Source organism: Sapajus apella, unplaced genomic scaffold, assembly GCF_009761245.1.
Source record: "Sapajus apella isolate SASKATOON/1434 unplaced genomic scaffold, GSC_monkey_1.0 scaffold14, whole genome shotgun sequence".
NCBI classification, from domain to species: domain Eukaryota; kingdom Metazoa; phylum Chordata; class Mammalia; order Primates; family Cebidae; genus Sapajus; species Sapajus apella.
In genome coordinates this window covers 16,325,271-16,344,877 of record NW_022436954.1, presented here as the reverse complement: position 1 = coordinate 16,344,877, position 19,607 = coordinate 16,325,271, and the positions used below count along the sequence as shown (strand labels likewise).

The window sequence follows — 19,607 nt, the reverse complement described above, 5'->3', positions numbered from 1 at the left end:
TCAAAAAAAAAAAAAAAAAAAAGTAATGGATGATTAGTTTCCACTTTTGTAAATCAGGAGTAATAACAGTGCCTATTCCATAGGGTGGCCGGGAGGTCTAAATGAGATAATACACATGAGGTTGATACGAGGCAGCTGTTATTATTGTTCTCGTTATTTGTACTAATCCCATTATCTTCATCTGGATACGTCTTCTCTCTCAACCCAGGAATGTAGCTGATGCCAGGCTGTCTTTGTATAGATCCTCAAAATTATGGTTGCCCTACCTGGAAGCTTTCAACAGATTTCACAGATCCAACACTGCTCAAACATGGCTATGCTCTGTGAAGGGCTGCTCAAAATATTGCTTTCCTTTCCCCCTACATCTCAAATAAGAAGGTCCACACAGTAACACGTGGTTTCAGGGAGCAACAAAGCACATTTTCTGGAAGGCTTTTAAAGTAGCTCTCTTTTCCTGAGCCCATGACTTCAAGGCTACAGTAAGCTATGATCATGCCCCTGCACTCCAGCCTTGGCAATAGAGTGAGACCCTGTCTCTAAAAATAAAATAAAATAAAATAAAAAAGTAAATAAAAATAAAGTGTCTCTCCCTCAAAAAGCACCTGAGAAGTAATTCCTTATGCATTGAGACTCCCTGAGAAGGAAATGTCTGAAAACAGAGAGGAGAGGTCAATCCAAGATGAAATACAGATCTTCCCAACCTAGATCTTCTGGGATAACCTGGATTGAAATTATTCTATTTCAAGAGGTAGCATGGGATGGGGGGTTAACAGCTGAGACTGGGTTCAAAAACTGGCTCGTGACTCACTACTTGTGTGATAGCAAAACTGCTCTGAGCCTGCTTCCCATTTTGTAAGATGGGAATCTGTTTTTTTTTTTTTTTGAGACGGAGTCTTGCTCTGTCACTCTGGCTGGAGTGCAGTGGCACAATCTTGGCTTACTGCAACCTCTGCCTCCCAGGTTCAAGCAATTCTTCCGTCTCAGCCTCAGTCTCATGAGTAGCTGAGACTACAGGCATGTGCCACTGTGCCAGCTAACTTTTGTATTTTTAGCAGAAACGGGGTTTCACCATGTTGGCCAGGCTGGTCTCGAATTCCTTACCTCAACTGATCTGCCCACCCAGCCTCCCAAAGTGCTAGGATTACAGGCATGAGCCACCACACCTAGCTAATATAAGACAGGAATCTAATGGTACCTACCTCATAAAGATATTGTGAGGGGTAAATGTGATATCATACACTAAATACTTATCACAGTGCCAGAGACACAGCAAAGCTCTCAAAAATGTTAACTGCTCCAGAAATATATTGGATTTTTTTAGATCACATATCCCAGTTTGTAAATCCACATGTCCCACAGTTTGCAAAAATTGTCATTGGAGGAGATCATTCCTAGAAGGGCAGAAATTCTCATTTGAGGGAGATACATTGTAGAGTTGTTGGTTTCTACTGGCTCTCTGAGCCTGTGGTTGAAACTCCTTGTTTAAACTGCCTGTGGTGGGAGGGTGGAAAGCCTGGAGCTCCCCTTTCCTGCCTGGAGCTCACCTTTCCTATTTGCTAGGCTTGTGGATGTCATAACCTGGCCTCTCTACTTGTTTAGAAGGAGGCTACAATCAACTCAACAGAGAAGCGGTCTCTTGTCCTCATCCAGGCCTGCACATGGTGGCAGACCAGCTCCAAGGCTGGGGCCCTGGGAACATAGGAAGGGAACACTTAGAGCACTCCCCCTCCCCGCTTCCTCCCCCTAGGCATGACAGGAAGTGGTGCTTCGAGCTGGGAGAGATCCCTGGAGGCATTTACAACCTTGCAGCTTATTTCACGTGCTAATCAGGTGTCATCTCCTGATACCCTTCTCTGTACCTGATTTGCCCTATACCCAGACAGAGGGAGGGTCCTCTCCCCCAAAAAGGCGCTACCTGGAGCCAGGAGCTTCCCAGGTCCAGAAAACCACCGGTGATAAATTACGCAGCTGCACCTCTGTGTCACTGCCTCTCAGCCAGATGGGAGGTTTGCTCCCAGTCTTTTGTTTCCGGCTCTGCTTGCAGCTCTGATCCTCACTCTGCACAGAGGTGAGGGGGAGCTCCCATAGGCCAAGTCAGGGCTTGCAGCAAGTCCCAGCCAGGCTTCCCCCCACTTGGGTCCCAGGCAGCGCCCCTCCCCTCCTCATTCGAACCTGAGTGATAGGGGAGTCCCATTCCGCATGGGGAAACGAGGTGTCAGGGAGAGCTAACAGTCATTCCGCTCATCTGAGAGCAAGGATGGGAATGCCTGTGAGCAGTGAAAGAATGAAGTCGGTCTGCTTGGATGGGCAGAAGAGGCGCCCAAGGGCATCTAGGATGTTTGTGTCTTGCTAAATCAAAAACGCACAACAGAAAATGGAGTCAAGCAACCGCCAGAAAGCTAGAGAACTGGCTCTTTTAACGGCTGCTCTTGGTTACCGTCAACTTTCCGAGACTCCCAAAAACATCACATCGCTGGCACCAACTTAAAAAGAAGAAACGAAAGAGACAACAAGGGTCAAACTTTGAGGTGGAGGAGCTGGGGGTTGGGGGCCATTCGGGGCTGGAGACCCGCATCAATTAGGCCTGCACACTGACAGGCTTCCTGATTGAAGATGGTCACTGGGAAGGGTCCACAAACAGCTCAGCTCCCAGATTGGGGCAATGACTACGTTATGAGCTCTGGAGCCGGACTCCTTTCTCAGGCCAATGGGAGGGAGGGCTTGGAATTCTAAAGTGTTCCAGCTACAAGAGTCCCCGGCCAGGCCCTCTCACCCTATGTCACAGGAATCTTAGGGTGAGAGGTTGCTAGGCTGCATCCCTGACCACGTAAGAAGGGCAGCTCTTGGCCAGGCGCCGTGGCTCATGCCTGTAATCCTAACACTTTGGGAGGTTGACACAGGCGGATCATGAGATCAGGAGTTGGGAGACCAGCCTGACCAACATGGTGAAACCCTGTCTCTACTAAAAACACAAAAATTAGCCAGGGGTGGTGGTGGTGGTGGCACATGCCTGTAATCCCAGCTACGCAGGAGGCTGAGGCAGGAGAATCGCTTGAACCCAGGAGGTGCAGATTGCAGTGAGCCCAGATTGTGCCACTGCACTCCAGCCTCGGCAACAGAGCAAGACTCCGTCTCTAGGAAAAAAAAAAAAAAAAAGCCGGGCGTGGTGGCTCAAGCCTGTAATCCCAGCACTTTGGGAGGCCGAGGCGGGTGGATCACGAGGTCAAGAGATCGAGACCATCCTGGTCAACATGGTGAAACCCCGTCTCTACTAAAAATACAAAAAATCAGCTGGGCATGGTGGTACATGCCTGTAATCCCAGCTACTCAGGAGGCTGAGGCAGGAGAATTGCCTGAACCCGGGAGGCGGAGGTTGCGGTGAGCCGAGATCGTGCCATTGCACTCCAGCCTGGGTAACAAGAGTGAAACTCCGTCTCAAAAAAAGGAAAAAAGGGAAGCTCTCAGAGGAAAAGCTCCATTTCCCCAGACCTTTCTCAAGAGAACAAAGCAAAGTGAGTTCTCCTAGACTGATGTTACAGCTTAGGAGACCTCTTTTCTAGGAGCGGGCACAGGACAGAACTATGCTTCAACTCCATCACCTTTTCAAGGGGAGAAAGAAGAGCAGATCTTTAAAAGAGACAAAAGATCAGCTGAAAAGAATGAAGGACCAGGTCTCAATTTTAGCATGGAACACAGTAGCACAATTATTTACCTGGCTCCCCTATTCTAAAGGCAAGAATCATCTCTGATCCACTTATACAACTTTGCTTACGGCTAACGTGTATCCAGCTCTATAGTAACACAGTAGTTGCCAAGCTCCGTGCTGTATAGTTTGAACATTTACCTCATGTAACTTTTATGATATTCCTATGTGATAATTTATTACTACTTCCCTCCCCCTACCCTACCTATCTTTTCAGGTAACAACCGTGAAGTTCAGGGAGATTTTGCAAAGGGTCACCAAGAATTGCCAGAGCCAAGATTCAAACCCAGGTCTGGCCGGGCACGGTGGCTCAAGCCTGTAATCCCAGCACTTTGGGAGGCCGAGGTGGGTGGATCACAAGGTCGAGAGATCGAAACCATCCTGGTCAACATGGTGAAACCCCATCTCTACTAAAAATACAAGACATTAGCTGGACATGGTGGCGCGTGCCTGTAATCCCAGCTACTCAGGAGGTTGAGGCAGGAGAATTGCCTGAACCCAGGAGGCAGAGGTTGCGGTGAGCCGAGATCGCGCCATTGCACTCCAGCCTGGGTAACAAGAGTGAAACTCCGTCTCAAAAACAAAAAAAAACAACCCAGGTCTGTGAGTGCTTCTCATCCACCGAGCTATGTATACAGTGATGATGTTAGTGCTTGTGTTCGCTGAATGAATGAACAAATGAATGAGTGCGGAGCCTAGTTTGAGGAATGCTCCTGATTGCACGAGGAAGAAATCATCTCTGCTAGCTGTAAGCTGGAGTGAGTGTGGCAAGCCCATGCAGTCATCAGAACTATTTATAAGGCCACAGTCAGGCTCTGCCAGCTAACCAGTCAGCACTGAGTCTTCCCTGGGACACTGAATCCTCACAGGCTGAGGAGGGGAGGAGGGCTTCCGCTGCTGAAGATGAGATGGCAGTCCAGACACAGTCTGGGGCCCAGATGCCCCATGCCCAGGCAACTGTGACAAAACTCGTGGCTAAGCTGCATCAAGGAATGTAGAGGCTGTGGCTGGAACAGGCTAACGGTCTAGTCAACCAAAGGCACAGACTGTCTCGTAATTTTGCCCAATCATAAAAAAGACAAGACTACTTCTTAAAGTAGTCCCTGAAATTCTGTTCCTATTTAGGAACCCCCTAATTTTGATATTTATTTATTTATTTATTTATTGAGTTGGAGTTTTGCTCTTGTTGCCCAGGCTGGAGTGCAATGGTGCGATCTCGGCTCATGGCAAACTCCGCCTCCTGGGTTCAAGTGATTTTCCTGCCTCAGCCTCCCAAGTAGCTGGGATTATAAGAATGTATCACCACACCCTGCTAATTTTGTACTTTTAGTAGAGGCGGGTTTCTCCATGTTGGTCAAGCTGCTGGTCTCAAACTCCCAACCTCAGGTGATCCACCCGCCTTGGCCTCCTAAAGTGCTGGGATTATAGGTATGAGCCACCATGCCCGGCCTCGATTTTTTTTTTCTTTAAAGGGGCAGCAACATAAACAATGTCTCCCATTTTCCTTCTAGCAGTTAAGACTGGCAGTTAATCAGCAGAAAGAGTGAAGGAGGAGCTATACAACACTCTGTCCTCTGTGACCTCCTGTGTTCTTTGCTGGCCCAAAGATGGACATACCCAACGTGCTCTGTATCAGACACGGCCAGACTTGGTTCTCTTGCACCTGTCATTCTCAATACCATGTGCCAGTCCAAAAGATGTTATCTGATATTCAACAGGGAACAGAAGAGGAAATCCAAAATCAGTGACAAGCCAAGTATGTTTCACAAGTCCAACAGATCAGGGACAAGGTCACTCAAGCACCATGACAACCATGGTCATGACAACCACGACAACAGCTAGATGGAAAGGAGACCAGTCTTAGTTCCATTGTTCTGCACATATTCTCAGATACAATTGTCTATCTACCTAAGCACACCTAGGCAGAAGTTTTAACATTTCCCTTACCTGGATGAGACCTCCAGAACAAACACAGTTTCCACTCTTTCAATGGTTGTCGTCCACACCTTACTTTAACCTTCAGGATGAAAATACTCAGGGCTATTACCAGCCATCAAGTTTCCTTCCAAAATCTTTTTCTTTTTTTTTTTTTTTGAGACGGAGTTTCGCTCTTGATACCCAGGCTGGAGTGCAATGGCGCGATCTCGGCTCACCGCAACCTCCGCCTCCTGGGTTCAGGCAATTCTCCTGCCTCAGCCTCCTGAGTGGCTGGGATTACAGGCACGCGCCACCATGCCCAGCTAATTTTTTGTATTTTTAGTAGAGACGGGGTTTCACCATGTTGACCAGGATGGTCTCGATCTCTTGACCTCGTGATCCACCCGCCTCGGCCTCCCAAAGTGCTGGGATTACAGGCTTGAGCCACCACGCCCGGCCCCCAGAGTCTCACTCTTTTGCCCAGGCTGGAGTACAGTGGATCGATCTTGGCTCATTGCAACCTCTGCCTCTTGGGTTCAAGTGATTCTCCTGCCTCAGCCTCTTGAGTACCTGGGACTACAGAATACATCACCACGTCCAGCTAATTTTTGTATTTTAGTAGGGATGGGGTTTCGCCATGTTGGCCAGGCTGGTCTCAAACTCCTGGCCTCAAGTGATCCTCTCGTCTCGCCTCCCAAAGTCACCTTAAACTTTAGTGTCTTTAACTCATGCCTTGCTGAGGTCAGGTCGGCCTAATGGATCTACTACACGCTTATCACAACTGCTGTCTCAAGATCACTTGAGCTTGGGAGGTTGAGGCTGTAGTGAGCTATGACTGCTCCACTGCATTCCAGCCTGGGCAACAGAGTGACACACCCTCTCCAAGAAAAGAAAAAAGAAACCTAAAAGAGTTACCCCGAACCCTCCCATTCTTTTTCTGCGAAACATTAGATATTCCCAATTCTCTTCCCCCATTCTCACGCCCATTCTGTATGCACGTGTAATATCTGCAGTGCTGACAGCTCTGGAGCAGTAAAATCTTCTTGGCCAGTCTCAGCCCGGAACCTTCCAGCTCCCCCTTCCCTAGGGCAGAAGGCGACAATCTCCTCTCTGGCTTTGTTGGTATCCGTTTTAACGCCTCCCCCCCCTCAGTGCCTTGCCATTTCCCTTGATCTTTTTCAAAACTTCCTCCAGGGGGCCGAGAGGAAAGTTCCATCCCCGTCCCTTGCAGCCCGAAGGGGGAAACCCCCCAAAAAGCAAAGCTGTCCCTTTAAGGGGCCCATGTGGTGGGAAGAACAGCTACATTCCTACCCCAGTAGGGCCGCTGTCCCAACACGCCAAAGAGGCTACAAATAACCTTCCAGGAGAGAGCCGGGGAGGGGAGAGCGCAGAGCGGAGCTGAACGTGGGCTGAGAAAGAGCTCAGTCCGCGCTCGAGAGGACGCGGAAAGGGCCGCTGAGAGCCCACAGGTAGTTTAGATAACAGACACGAAAACTCTGTCGGATTTGGGAGCTAAACCAATCTTTAAAACGAGTGCCCAGACATCTCCACCCCCTGCCAGGCAAGTTCCGAAATCTGCACTGACTTTTTCCACACGAACTGTCCTACGTGAAAGAAAGAACCAGTGCAAGGCCAGGCAGGGTCTGCAGACCCCTGCATTCTGAACCCCAGTCCCCTTCGTCGAGGCAGTGAGGGAAATGGGGAAGACTCGGATCTCTCACCACGGTGAATAGCGATGGGCGAATAGGGCTGGGGTACAAGGATCAAAGTCCTTTGATCTCTGGGCGCAAACTACAGGCAGCTGCTCAATCACGGGGTGCACCCAGGGTCGTTAGGAGGCTGCGGAGAAGCAGATTCCACCGGAGCCCTAGTCACACACCACAGGGGGTACGGGCACCAAGCGGTCCTACTGCAGCCGTCCAGCTCCCCTAAGGGCCAGGGCCCCGCAGCGCGGGCCGGGAGGCTGCCTTCTGGGGTTCAGGGATACCTGCCCCCTGCCCCCCTACCCCGGCCGGGCAGATCTGCGGGAGCCTTCCAGCAGTTTCTTCTCTACGTTCCTCCTTGGCCACCTTTGCAACCACCTCCCCTGGAGGTGACTGGCCGCAGCCAGGAGAGGGACCCCGAAACTACGCCGAGGGGAGATGCTGCTCGCAAACAGTGCCCCAGAGCCCCTTGGTGGGAGCAAGAGCTGGAGTCCGGGGATTGTTCTCCGAGCAGAGGAATCCCCGGTACTCAAGTACTCAGATTCCACAGGGGCCCCTCTCCGCAAACCGCCCGAGCCCCCAGCCCCTGGAAGGAGGGCTATTTACAATTTGTGGGCTTAGCGACCCTCCTCGCCCGCCTCCCTTTCTTCGTACGCATTCATTCGCACCAAGGACACAGAGCCCCCCTCCTAACCTGAAAGGGAAGCAGCCCCCCGCTCTTCAAAGAGCAGCGAGGGAGGGCGAGCGAACGAACCCCCCAGATCTTACCCGCGCCCCGGCCCAGATCCGAGCCCGGGGGAGCGCCTTCGCTGATGCCCCCCGCTCAGACTGCGGGAGTCGGAGCCGCTCCGGGTCCCCTCCCCGGCACGCAGCCCCAGGGCCACTGCTAGCAGCGAGGGCGAGGGGTCTCAGGCCCCGGCCCGCGCCGTCCGGGTCCCGGGAGGCGAGTCCTGAATCGGCCGGATCCAGGGACAAACTTTCCCAGCGGGCGCCGCTTACCGTGTGCGCAGAGCAGGGCGCCAAGCAGCAGCGCGCCCCACGGCCGCCTCATGGTGCCGCCCGCGCCGCCCGCCCGGGGTCCTGCCGGCTCCCGCGGGACTGTGCGGCGGAGGAGCCCGCAGAGCGTCCCCCGGGGAGGGGAAGCGTCCCGGGTGCACGGCGGCCCGCGCGCCCCGCAATTCGCCCTCCAGCCGCCGCCGCCTCCAGTGCTGCCAGAGTCGACGCTGTCCCGCCAGGGGACCGAGAAGGGGTGTCCCGGGCCCGGCCGCCCCGCCCCCAGCGCCGCAGCCCCCGCCACCGCCACCGCGCCTGGGCCCGCCCCCAGCGCCGGCCCGGCCCCTTCCCGCCCTTGGCCCCGGCTCCCCGGTCCCCCGACCCCACCCGCCGGCGCCTCCTGCGCGGGGCCCAGCTCCTCCTCAGGCCGCCCCCACATTCCTGGCCCGAGAGAGAGCCCCTGCCCGTCCCTATTACTACTGCTCGAATGTCCCTAACTTAAAAAAAAAAATTATCCTAGAGGCAACTCTCGCCCCGGCTCACTTCAACTCTATGCTTCAGAGGAGCACCTGAGCTGACCCAAGCCGCCTGGACGTGACCCCGGCCCCCCATTCCTGCCCCAAGTCCAGACTTTATTGATGTCTCCGAATACTGAAGGCTTGCTGATGCATAATCCTCTTGGGTCTTTATTGACATCAAACAAGGGACATCAGGGGGCCTGGAGTGATGTATCTTAACTAGCGTTCTCACTGTCAAAATTCCTTTTCTGAGATTTTCTTCTCCCTCGCCTCCCCCGATCTAGGCAGCGTTGTTCCAGGGCTAAATAATTCACCGACCCCCTCTTTTCATTCACTCATTTCCTGAAGTGGTTGTCTGGGTCCCGTTGCTCCAGCTCAGATGTCCAGATTCGGCCCAGACAGACTTAGTTCCTCCTCGCTGTCTTTGTAAATCACCGTTGTTAGCCTCTTCACCTTCTTTGACTTTCTGATCCTGACAAGGAAGGGAGGGGGCCAGGAAAGAAATCCCCATGGGCAGCTGCACTCCCACAAAGCCCTCAGCCTCTTTCCAGCTCCCATCTGCAGGGCCCTCCCTCAAGATTTAACTTTTGATTTACTACATAAAATCATAAGCTTGTCTCTAGTTTTCCTTACCTTTGTGGTCTACCCTCTCTAATGCATATTAATAATACGGGTTAATTTCACCACCTTCCATTTTTCCAGGTTAAATCTTGTTTTCTTCCTTTTGCCCAAATCCCCAAATTTCTGACGGCCCAGCGTATAATTTTTTCCCTCCCCACTGATATGCCAACATTTCCTGACTTTGGATCGTCTATGGATTTCATTAATTCACTTTCCTCACCAGTATATAGAGTCAGGGAGACCCAAATGCCCGCGTTAGCTGAGGGAAAGTAAATTGGCATAGTGCAAAGTGGTTATTAGATTTCTCCAAGTGGATACATTGACATTTCATCCTTGCTTGTTTTCAATGCTTTCACTTCAAATTACCATCTTTGACCAAAGCTAACACGAACCGTACTTTGCAACAGCAACAACAACAACAACAACAACAAAAGATGTGAAGTGTTAACTCCTTGCAGTTTTCCACATTGTTTTGCCTGAAATTTTTACCCAGATATAATGTGGTTGAACTAGCATCACCATAGTAACAAATACTGAGGCCTTTTCTGGGTGTGTAGTTCTTCTTGCTGACTGAAGGCGGCAGTAGAGTCAGGTCAGGTTTACATGATCCTGGAACTAGGAAAGACTGTCGACCTTTCTGGCCTCCATCAGTTATCATAGCCTAAAATCCAGGAGAAAAAAAAAGTAAAAAGTAGAGGCTGATTCCTCAGCACCCTCCTCCTTCCCACCTCCCATTTCTTTCTTTCTTTTTTTTTTTTTTTTTGAGGCAGAGTCTCGCTCTGTCGCCCAAACTGGCGTGCAGTGGCGTGATCTCAGCTCACTGCAACCTCCGCCTCCCGGGTTCAAGCGATTCTCCTGCCTCAGCTTCCCGATTAGCTGGGATTACAGGCACATACCACCACATACCCGGCTAATTTTTGTATTTTTGGTGGAGACGGAGTTTCATCATGTTGGCCAGGATGATCTCAATCTCCTGACCTTGTGATCTATCCGCCTCAGCCTCCCAAAGTCCTGGGATTACAGGGGTGAGCCACAGCGCCGGCCTTTTTTTTTTTTTCCTTTTGAGATGCATATTCGCTCTCGTTGCCCAGGCTGGAGTGCAGTGGCTCAATCTTGGCTCACTGCAACCTCCGCCTCCCCAGTTCAAGCGATTCTCCTGCCTCAGCCTCCCTAGTAGCTGGAATTACGGGTAGGCACCACCACGCCAGAATAATTTTGTATTTTTAGTAGAGATGGGGTTTCACCATGTTGGTCGGGCTGGTCTCGAACTCCTGACCTCAGGTGATCGACCCGCCTCAGCCTCCCAACGTGCTGAGATTACATGCATGAGCCACCGCACCCTGCCCCACCTCCCATTTCTTAATGTAGATTTGGTTGGTCTCAGGGTTTCATATGTTGCTTATGAAGACTTGCTTTTAAATCCGTTGAGAAAGACCTTGGGATTCTGGAGACCATATTTTTTTTCCAATGGAAAACTAGACACATGTGGTAGAGTGAATACAGTTGTCCCCAAAAATCCAGGACAGGCGGTCCCCATACTTTCAATGTTAGGGGATTAAGAACTTACAAACAGTTTCCACTCTGTATGCAAAGGACAGGTTCCTTTCCAGAGGCATGATTTGTGTTGTTTTTCTGGAACTGGAGAAGAAACGAGAGGCTGGCTGTCCCTGTCTGACTCAGCTCGAGAGACTGTTTCCTATGTGCATCCCAAGTCCTTCCCCACGGTTCTGGTGCACAGAGCCACCCCTGGCTGCTGTGAGTCACTGGGAATATCAATGGATAAGAAACTAACTTCGTGCATAGTCCCTGCCTGGGTCACCCCCTAGGGTGAGTTAAGTCTTGGCTGTCAGAAACTGCTCTTGTGCCAGGAGTACTAAGCCATATTTATTTTTACCAGGCCTCTCAGACTTTCTTGTTTGGAGTGAGAGATCCTGAAAAGCATGCCAGAATGGGCTGTTTGTCTCCCTTTCATTGTCCTCTGGGACATGTCCCTGGAAAAGTTGTAGGGGACTGCCAATTCCAGAGGGGTCTCAGAGGCCTTGGCTTCCTCAGAAACACCACCCCTTTCCTTCATCTTTCCAGGACCGTCCAGGGGGCTGAATTTCCAAGATCAGAATATTGCCCTGAACTGGACCATCACTAATGGGCTTTACAAAGAAAACACAGGGAGTGCTACGGAAACAAGGGAGGAGTGGGCATTATTTTGATCCAACTGCGTTGGTAGAATTCTCTTACAATCTAGGAATCATTCAATTACCTGAATTTCTATATGTAATTCTTCTACAACAAAATAAGGCCTGAAATTTCGCACTTCAGCACAGTGGCTCTCAACCACAGGTGAATCTGCAGGCGTGGGACAATATCTAAAGACAACCTTCCTTCCTTCTTTCCTTCCTTCCTTGCTTTCTCCCTTCCTCCCTCCCTCCTTCCCTCCCTTCCTCCCTCCCTCTCCTTCTCCCTTTCTCTCTTTCTTTTCTTCTTCCATTTTATTTTATTTTATTATTTTTTATTTAGACGTAATCTTACTCTGTCTTCCAGGCTAGAGTGCAATGGTGCGATCTTGGCTCACTGCAACCTCCACCTCCTGGATTCAAGAAATTCTCCTGCCTCAGCCTCCTGAATAGCTGGAATTACAGGCGTGCACCACCCTGCCTGACTTTTTAGTAGAGATGGGGTTTCACCATGTTGACCAAGCTGATCTTGAACTCCTGGTGATCCTCCCGCCTCCACCTTCCAAAGTGCTGGGATTACAGACGTAAGCCACCATGCTTTTTCTTTTAGAGACAGGGTCTCACTATGTTACCAGAGCTGGAGTGCAGTGGCTGTTCACAGGCAGAACCACAGCACACTGCTGCTTCGAACTCCTGGCCTCAAGCCTCCTGCCTCAGCCTCCCAAGCAGCTGGAACTACAGGTGTGCATCACTGCACCTGGCAATTTTTGGGAGTCGATGTTACCGGCATCTAATGAGTAGAGGCCAAAGATGCTGCTGAACATTCTACAGTGGGCAGGGCATCCCCCACAACAGAGAAGCATTCATCATCCCCAAATATTCATAGTCCCAAGGTTGAGAAACTGCTTTAAAAGATTAAAAACATAAAACTGCAAAGAATTACACTATCCTCTTTCTAGAATCACTTTCTTGTTGAAGGCAATGTGAAAGGAGGCAAGTTTTCTTTTTTTTTTTTTCTTTTTGAGACAGAGTCTCACTCTGGGCCCTGGGTTGGAAAGCAGTGGCCTGATCTCAGCTCACTGCAATCTCCGCCTCCTGGGTTCAAGGGATTCTCATGCCTCAGCCTCCCGAGTAGTTGGGATTACAGACGTGTGCCAAAACACCAGGATAATTTTTGTATTGTTAGTAGAGATAGTGTTTTACTATGTTGTCTAGACTGGTCTTCAACTCCTGACCTCAGGTGATCTGCCCGCCTTGGCTTCCCAAAGTGCCAGGATTACAGGCGTGAGCCACCACGTCCGGCCAGTTCTGAAAACTTTAGAAGAGAAAGCACAGCTAAGGGCACTAATAGAGTCCTACACCTATCTGCTTTAGAGAGGGTTAGTTTCAGGATTCGCTTACTCAATAACTACTTACAAAAGGTGTATTATGTGCCAGGCACTCTGAGGCAGTGATAAACAAATAAATATCCTGGGTCCCTGGAACTTACAGTCTGATGGTTGAAGGGGGCTGCAGGTATGCAGAAGCATTTAAACAATGCTCCCACAAATGAATTTGAGGTTACAAATGTTAGAGGCTTTGAGGCAGAAGTACAGGGTTCTATGAAAGGAAAGACTGGATTTAGATTTGGGGATTTGAGGAAGGCCTGCAGGCACTGACACCCAAGCTGAGTAAGAGCCATCAGGCTAGGAGTGGATAAAGAGGCCTTCCAGGGCCGGGCGCGGTGGCTCAAGCCTGTAATCCCAGCACTGTGGGAGGCCGAGGCGGGTGGATCACGAGGTCAAGAGATCCAGACCATCCTGGTCAACATGGTGAAACCCCGTCTCTACTAAAAATACAAAAAATTAGCTGGGCATGGTGGCGTGTGCCTATAATCCCAGCGACTCAGGAGGCTGAGGCAGGAGAATTGCCTGAACCCGGGAGGCGGAGGTTGTGGTGAGCCGAGATCGCGCCATTGCACTCCACCCTGGGTAAAAAAGGGAAACCCCCCTCTCAAAAAAAAAAAAAAAAAAAAAAGAGACCTTCCAGGCAGAAGGAACAATGCGTGCAAAGGCCACAAGCCAGGCAGGACTCCATCAGATGTAAGGAAAAGTTTTACTAACTGTAAGCAACAGGTTTGCTTTGATGCAGGTTCAGAGGGCTGCTACTGAAGACAAGAAACAGTGAAAAAAACTAAGAGACTAGTCTCTTTCTTTTTTTTTTTTGAGAGGTGGATTCTTACTCTGTTGCCTGGCTGGAGTGCAGTGGCGCCATCTTGGCTCACTGCAACCTCTGCCTCCCGGGTTCAAGTTATTCTCCTGCCTCAGCCTCCCAAGTAGCTGGGACTACAGGCATGTGCCACCACACCCAGCTGATTTTTGCATTTTTAATAGAGACAGGGTTTCATCATGTTGGCCAGGATGATCTCTATCTCTTGACCTTGTGATCTGCCTGCCTCGGCCCCCCAAAGTGCTGGGATTACAGGCGTGAGCCACCTCACCCAGCCTCTGTGCTTGCTTTAGTTGCAAACCCTTCACACCACCATTTCTAGTGCCGATATTTTTCATGTTCCAGCTCAGCAGTGGTTCTCCAGTCAGGATCTGGGGCATGTGGCTGATTCAGGTCCCTGGCCTAACTTGGGGCACACCCTGAAAGGTGGGGCTGTCTAGCACATTTTGATCTCCTAGAAGCCTGATGTTCACATACCTGGCACATATAAATAGAGTCTCTGCAGCAAATACCTCAGTATGTCTTGCTTCTTTTAATAGTAATGATATATTCAGAATGGTGGGAAAACAGATCAATGAACAAGTGCTCATTTAATAACAAATATGAATGAAGCATCTATGTAAATGGCCTCTCTGTTTCACACTTGCCCCTTCATAATTTGTTCTCTGCACAGATACCACAGTGACTTTTTAAAAAATATAACTCTTGCCGGGCGTGGTGGCTCACACCTATAATCCCAGCACTTTGGGAGGCCGAGGCGGGTGGATCACGAGGTCAAGAGATCGAGACCATCCTGGTCAACATGGTGAAACCCCGTCTCTACTAAAACTACAAAAAATTAGCTGGGCATGGTGGCGCATGCCTGTAATCCCAGCTACTCAGGAGGCTGAGGCAGGAGAATTGCCTGAACCCAGGAGGCGGAGGTTGCGGTGAGCCGAGATTGCGCCATTGCACTCCAGCCTGGGTAACAAGAGCGAAACTCTGTCTCAAAATAAAAAAATAAAAAATAAAAAATATAACTCAAGATCTGGCACAGTGACTCATGCCTGTAATCCGAGGACTTTGGGAGGCCAAGGTGGGAGGATTGCTTGAGCCTAGGAGTTCAAAACCAGTTTGGGCAGCATGGTGAAACCTTGTCTCTACAAAAAAAAAAAATTAGCCAGGCACGGTGACATGTTCCTGTAGTCTCAGCTATCCAGGAAGCTGAAGTGGGAGAATCACCTGAGCCCAGGAAGTTGAGGCTGCAGTGAGCCATGATCTCCCACTGAACTCTAGCCTGGGTGACAGAGTGAAACCCTGTCTCAAAAAAAAAAAAGAAAAGAAAAGAAAACTCAGATCATGGCTTAAAAATTTTCCAATGCCTTCCTGTTACACTTACAAGAAAATTCTTACCTCTCATGTGACCTTCAAGGTCTTCATGACCTGACATCTGCTTACTTCTTTTATTTTTTGAGACAAAGTCTTGCTCTTTGCCCAGGCTGCAGTGCAATAGTGTGATCTCGGCTCACTGCAATCTCCGCCTCCTGGGTTCAAGCAATTCTCCTGCCTCAGCCTCCTGAGTAGCTGGCATTACAGGCATGCGTCACCATGTTCAGCTAATTTTTGCATTTTTAGTAGAGATGGGGCTTTGCCACATTGGCCAGTGTGGGATTATAGGCGTGAGCTACTGCACTCAGCCCTGCTTACTTATTGGATCACTTTTGCTCTCACTCATTCTGCTCTAGCCACGCTGGCTTCCTTTTACTTCTACAACTTGCCATTGTTTCTGTCCTACAACTTGAGCATGCGCTGTCTCTTTTTCTTCAAATGCTGGTCCCCTAGGCCAGGCGCAGTGGCTCACACCTGTAATCCCAGCACTTTGGGAGACCAAGGCAGGTGGATCACTCGAGGCCAGGAGTTTGAGACCAGCCTGGCCAACATGGCAAAACCCCATCTCTACTAAAAAAAAAAAACAACCCACAAAAATTAGCCAGGTGTGGTGGTGCACACCTGTAATCCCAGCTTCTTGGGAGGCTGAGGCAGGAGTCCCAGCTACTCGGAAGGCTGAGGCAGGAGAATCACTTAAGCCCAGGAGGCGGAGGTTCCAGTGAGCCCATATCATGCCACTGCCTCCAGCCCGGGTGACAGAGGGAGACTCTGTCTAAAAACAGAAGTCAAATGCTGTTCCCCTAGACCCTTCTTGTGACTGGTCTCAACTCAATATCATGACCTCACAGAAGCCTCACCTTCAGAGATGTCTCACCTTACCACCCTAAAGTTGCCTCGTTCTTACTTACTGCCTTTATTCTATTTTCTTTTCTCCACAGCTTTTATTATTCTTTGAAATATTCTTGTTTGTTGTTGTGTGTTTATATTTGTCTATCTCATCATTAGCAGATGAGCCCCAATGGAGCAGGGATTTTTTTTTTTTTTTTTTTTTGAGATGGAGTTTTTTTGCTCTTGTTACCCAGGCTGGAGTGCAATGGCGCGATCTCGGCTCACCGCAACCTCCGCCTCCCAGGTTCAAGCAATTCTCCTGCCTCAGCCTCCCAAGTAGCTGGGACTACAGGCATGCGTCACCATGCCCAGCTAATTTTTGTATTTTTAGTAGAGACGGGGTTTCACCATGTTGACCAGGATGGTCTCGATCTCTTGACCTCATGATCCACCCGCCTCGGCCTCCCAAAGTGCTGGGATTACAAGCGTGAGCCACCGCGCCCGGCCTGGGATTTTTTTTTTTTTTTTTTTTTTTTAACTCTCCAGTACCTATGAATAATGCTTAACACATATTGCTGAATAAATTTTTGGTAAATGAATGAAAGCCAGACAGTCAGCTAGGGCTGGGGAAATACAAAGATGAGTAAGATAGGGTCCACAGGGCCATGTGTGATGGCTCACACCTGTAATCCCAGCATTTTGGGAGGCCAAAGGCAGATCACTCGAGGCCAGGTGTTTGAGACCAGCCTGGGCAAGACAAGGAGACCCCATTTTGGAAAAAAAAAAAATTCACCAGATATAGTGGTGCGTGTCTGAAGTCCCAGTTACTCAGGAGGCTGAGCTGGGAGGATGCCTTGAGCTGGGAGGGTTGAGCCTGCAGTGAGCTGTGATCATGCCACTGTACTTCAGCCTGGGCAACAGTGGGAGACCCTTTCTCAAAAAAAAAAAAAAAAAAAAAGTTAGGCTTCATAACGTTAAGAAGCTCACAATCTAGAGGAGAGGAAGACTTCAGAAGCAATGATAGTGCAATAGAAGTAATGTAAAAAGGACTGTGGAAACAGAGAAGAAAGGACGTTCAAGTTTGGAGTAGCTGGGCATTAAAGGTGGGGGAAATTTCACCATGTAAATAAAGGAAAAAACGAGGAGGGGGCACATATTCCAGATGGAAGAAATGGCATAAGCAAAGACATAATGTCTTGCAAGTGGCTGCCATGTTTGCAGAATAATCAATACCTTCTGTGGCTAGAAGAACATAGGGTGATTAAGGAAAGCAGAGAGGGGATCTGTTTCTTTTTGTTCTTTTTGAAGTGAAGTCTCGCTGTGTCGCCCAGGCTGGAGTGCAGTGGCGCAATCTTGGCTCACTGCAACCTCTGCTGTGAGCTTCAAGCAATTCTCCTGCCTCAGCCTCCCTAGTAGCTAGGACTACAGGCACACTCCACCATACCCAACTAATTTTTGTATTTTTAGTAGAGACGGAGTTTCACGGTGTTGGCCAGAGTGGTCTCAAACTCCTGACCTCAAGTGATCTGCCTAAGAGAGGGGACCTCTTAATAACCAACTATTATTGAAAATTGTTTCTGAATTGCCCTTTATAATTTTTGTATCTGTTTATTCAATAAGCAGTGACAGAGTTCCCACCAAATCCTAGGGAGGGATTGTACTATTTTTATTTTTTAAATTCATCTTTCTTTTTTTTTTTTTTTTCTAAGACGGAGTTTCACTCTTGTTACCCAGGCTGGAGTGCAATGGTGCGATCTTGGTTCACTGCAACCTCTGCCTCCTGGGTTCAGGCGATTCTCCTGCCTCAGCATCCCGAGTAGCTGGGATTACAGGCACGCGCCACCATGCCCAGCTAATGTTTTGTAGTTTTAGTAGAGACGGGGTTTCACCATGTTGACCAGGATGGTCTCGATCTCTTGACCTCGTGATCCACCCGCCTTGGCCTTCCAAAGTGCTGGGATTACAGGCTTGAGCCACCGCGCCCGGCAGTTAAATTCATCTTTCTATTCTTCTTATACCTTTGACTCTAGACAATCAGAATGATACTTTTTCCCAGTAGAGAGATGGGCTAGGTAGTAGGTTTACATCGGGTTTTCTTTTTCTAAAATTATTTTTATTTTTTAGGGATAGGCTCTCACTATATTGCTAAGGCTGGAGAACAGGGGCTAGTCATAGGTGCAATCACATCACTGTAGCCTCAATAAAAGTGCCTTTCACCTCCAGCCATGATTCTGAGGCCTCCCCAGCCATGTGGAACTGTAAATCCAATTAAACCTCTTTTCGTTCCCAGTATCAGGTATGTCTTTATCGGCAGCATGAAACCGAACTAATACAGACTTTAGACAAATACTTCTTCTGTCTTTCTGGGTAGTGGGAAGATTATAACAGCAAATAAAACATGATCCATGGCCGTGAACAATTCTCAGTTCAAGAGGAGCAATACCCAGGCAAACAAATAAATAAAGAATATGATCAATGCTAAAATACAGGTACATATCAGGTACTAACTGGCCCCTTGAGAAATTGGATGAGGACTCATCGATGTGGTGACCTAAGCCTAGGTCATTTCTTTTCTTTTCTTTTTTTTCTTTTCTTTTTTTTGAGACAGGTCTGACTCTGTCACCCAGGCTGGAGTGTAGTGGTACAACCACAGCTCACTGCAACCTCCACCTCCTCAGCTCAAACAATCCTCCTGCCTCAGTCTCCCAAGTAGCTGGAGCTACAGGTGCATGGCACCACACCTGACTATTGTAATTTTGGTAGAGATGGGGTTTTGCCATGTTGCTGGTCTTGAACTTCTAAGCTCAAGCTACACACATCCTTTGGCCTCCCAAAGTGCTGGGAGTACAGGCGTAAGCCACTGCGCCCAGCCATAACCTAGGTTTTAAAGGATGTGTAGCTTACTAGGCAGAAAATAAGGTAAAGGTGCATTCTAGACAGAAAGCTTACACCAAAGCAAAGGATGTGAAAGAGCTCAACATGTTGGAGCACATTGAGTAGGAAAGCATGGCTGTATGTGTAAGTATGTTGAGAACAGTGAGTGGTGAGATGGCTGGAAGAGGAGGCTGGGACCAAAGTATAAGGGATTTATACGTTTGCATGGGAAGTTTTGCTTCTTCCAAGTAATGGTGAGTTAGTAGCAACATTTTTTTTTTTTTTTTTTATAAAAGAGACAAGGTTTCACTATGTTGGCCAGGCTGGTCACTAACTCCTGACCTCAGGTGATCCACCCGCCTCGGCCTCCCAAAGTGCTGGGATTACAGGCATGAGCCGCCACGGCCAGCCGCAACAATTTTTTTTTTTATGAGATGGAGTTTCGGTCTTGTTGTCCAGGCTTGAATGCAATGGGATGATCTCAGCTCACCACAACCTCCTCCTCCCCAGTTCAAGCAATTCTGCTGTAGCCTCCCGAGTAGCTGGGACTACAGGCATGCGCCACCACGCCCAGCTAATTTTTGTACTTGTAATAGAGACGGGGTTTCTCCATTTTGGTCAGGCTGATCTTGAACTCCCGACCTTAGGTGATCTGCCGGCCTCAGCCTCCCAAAGTGCTGGGATTATAGACGTAAGCCATTGT

The 19,607-nt window shown here is 49.2% G+C and overlaps 1 protein-coding gene across 1 annotated transcript in view; it reads right to left on the bottom strand.

Moving 5' to 3' along the window:
- Window positions 1-8,542, bottom strand: part of LRP4 (LDL receptor related protein 4) — a 65,178-nt gene extending 56,636 nt beyond the window's left edge. Inside the window, exon 1 of the mRNA XM_032282135.1 lies at window positions 8,323-8,542. Within this exon, the coding sequence (XP_032138026.1) occupies window positions 8,323-8,374 (52 nt within the window). The 5' untranslated portion in view covers window positions 8,375-8,542. The remainder of the gene's footprint in view (window positions 1-8,322) is intronic.
- Window positions 8,543-19,607: the final 11,065 nt, after the last annotated feature.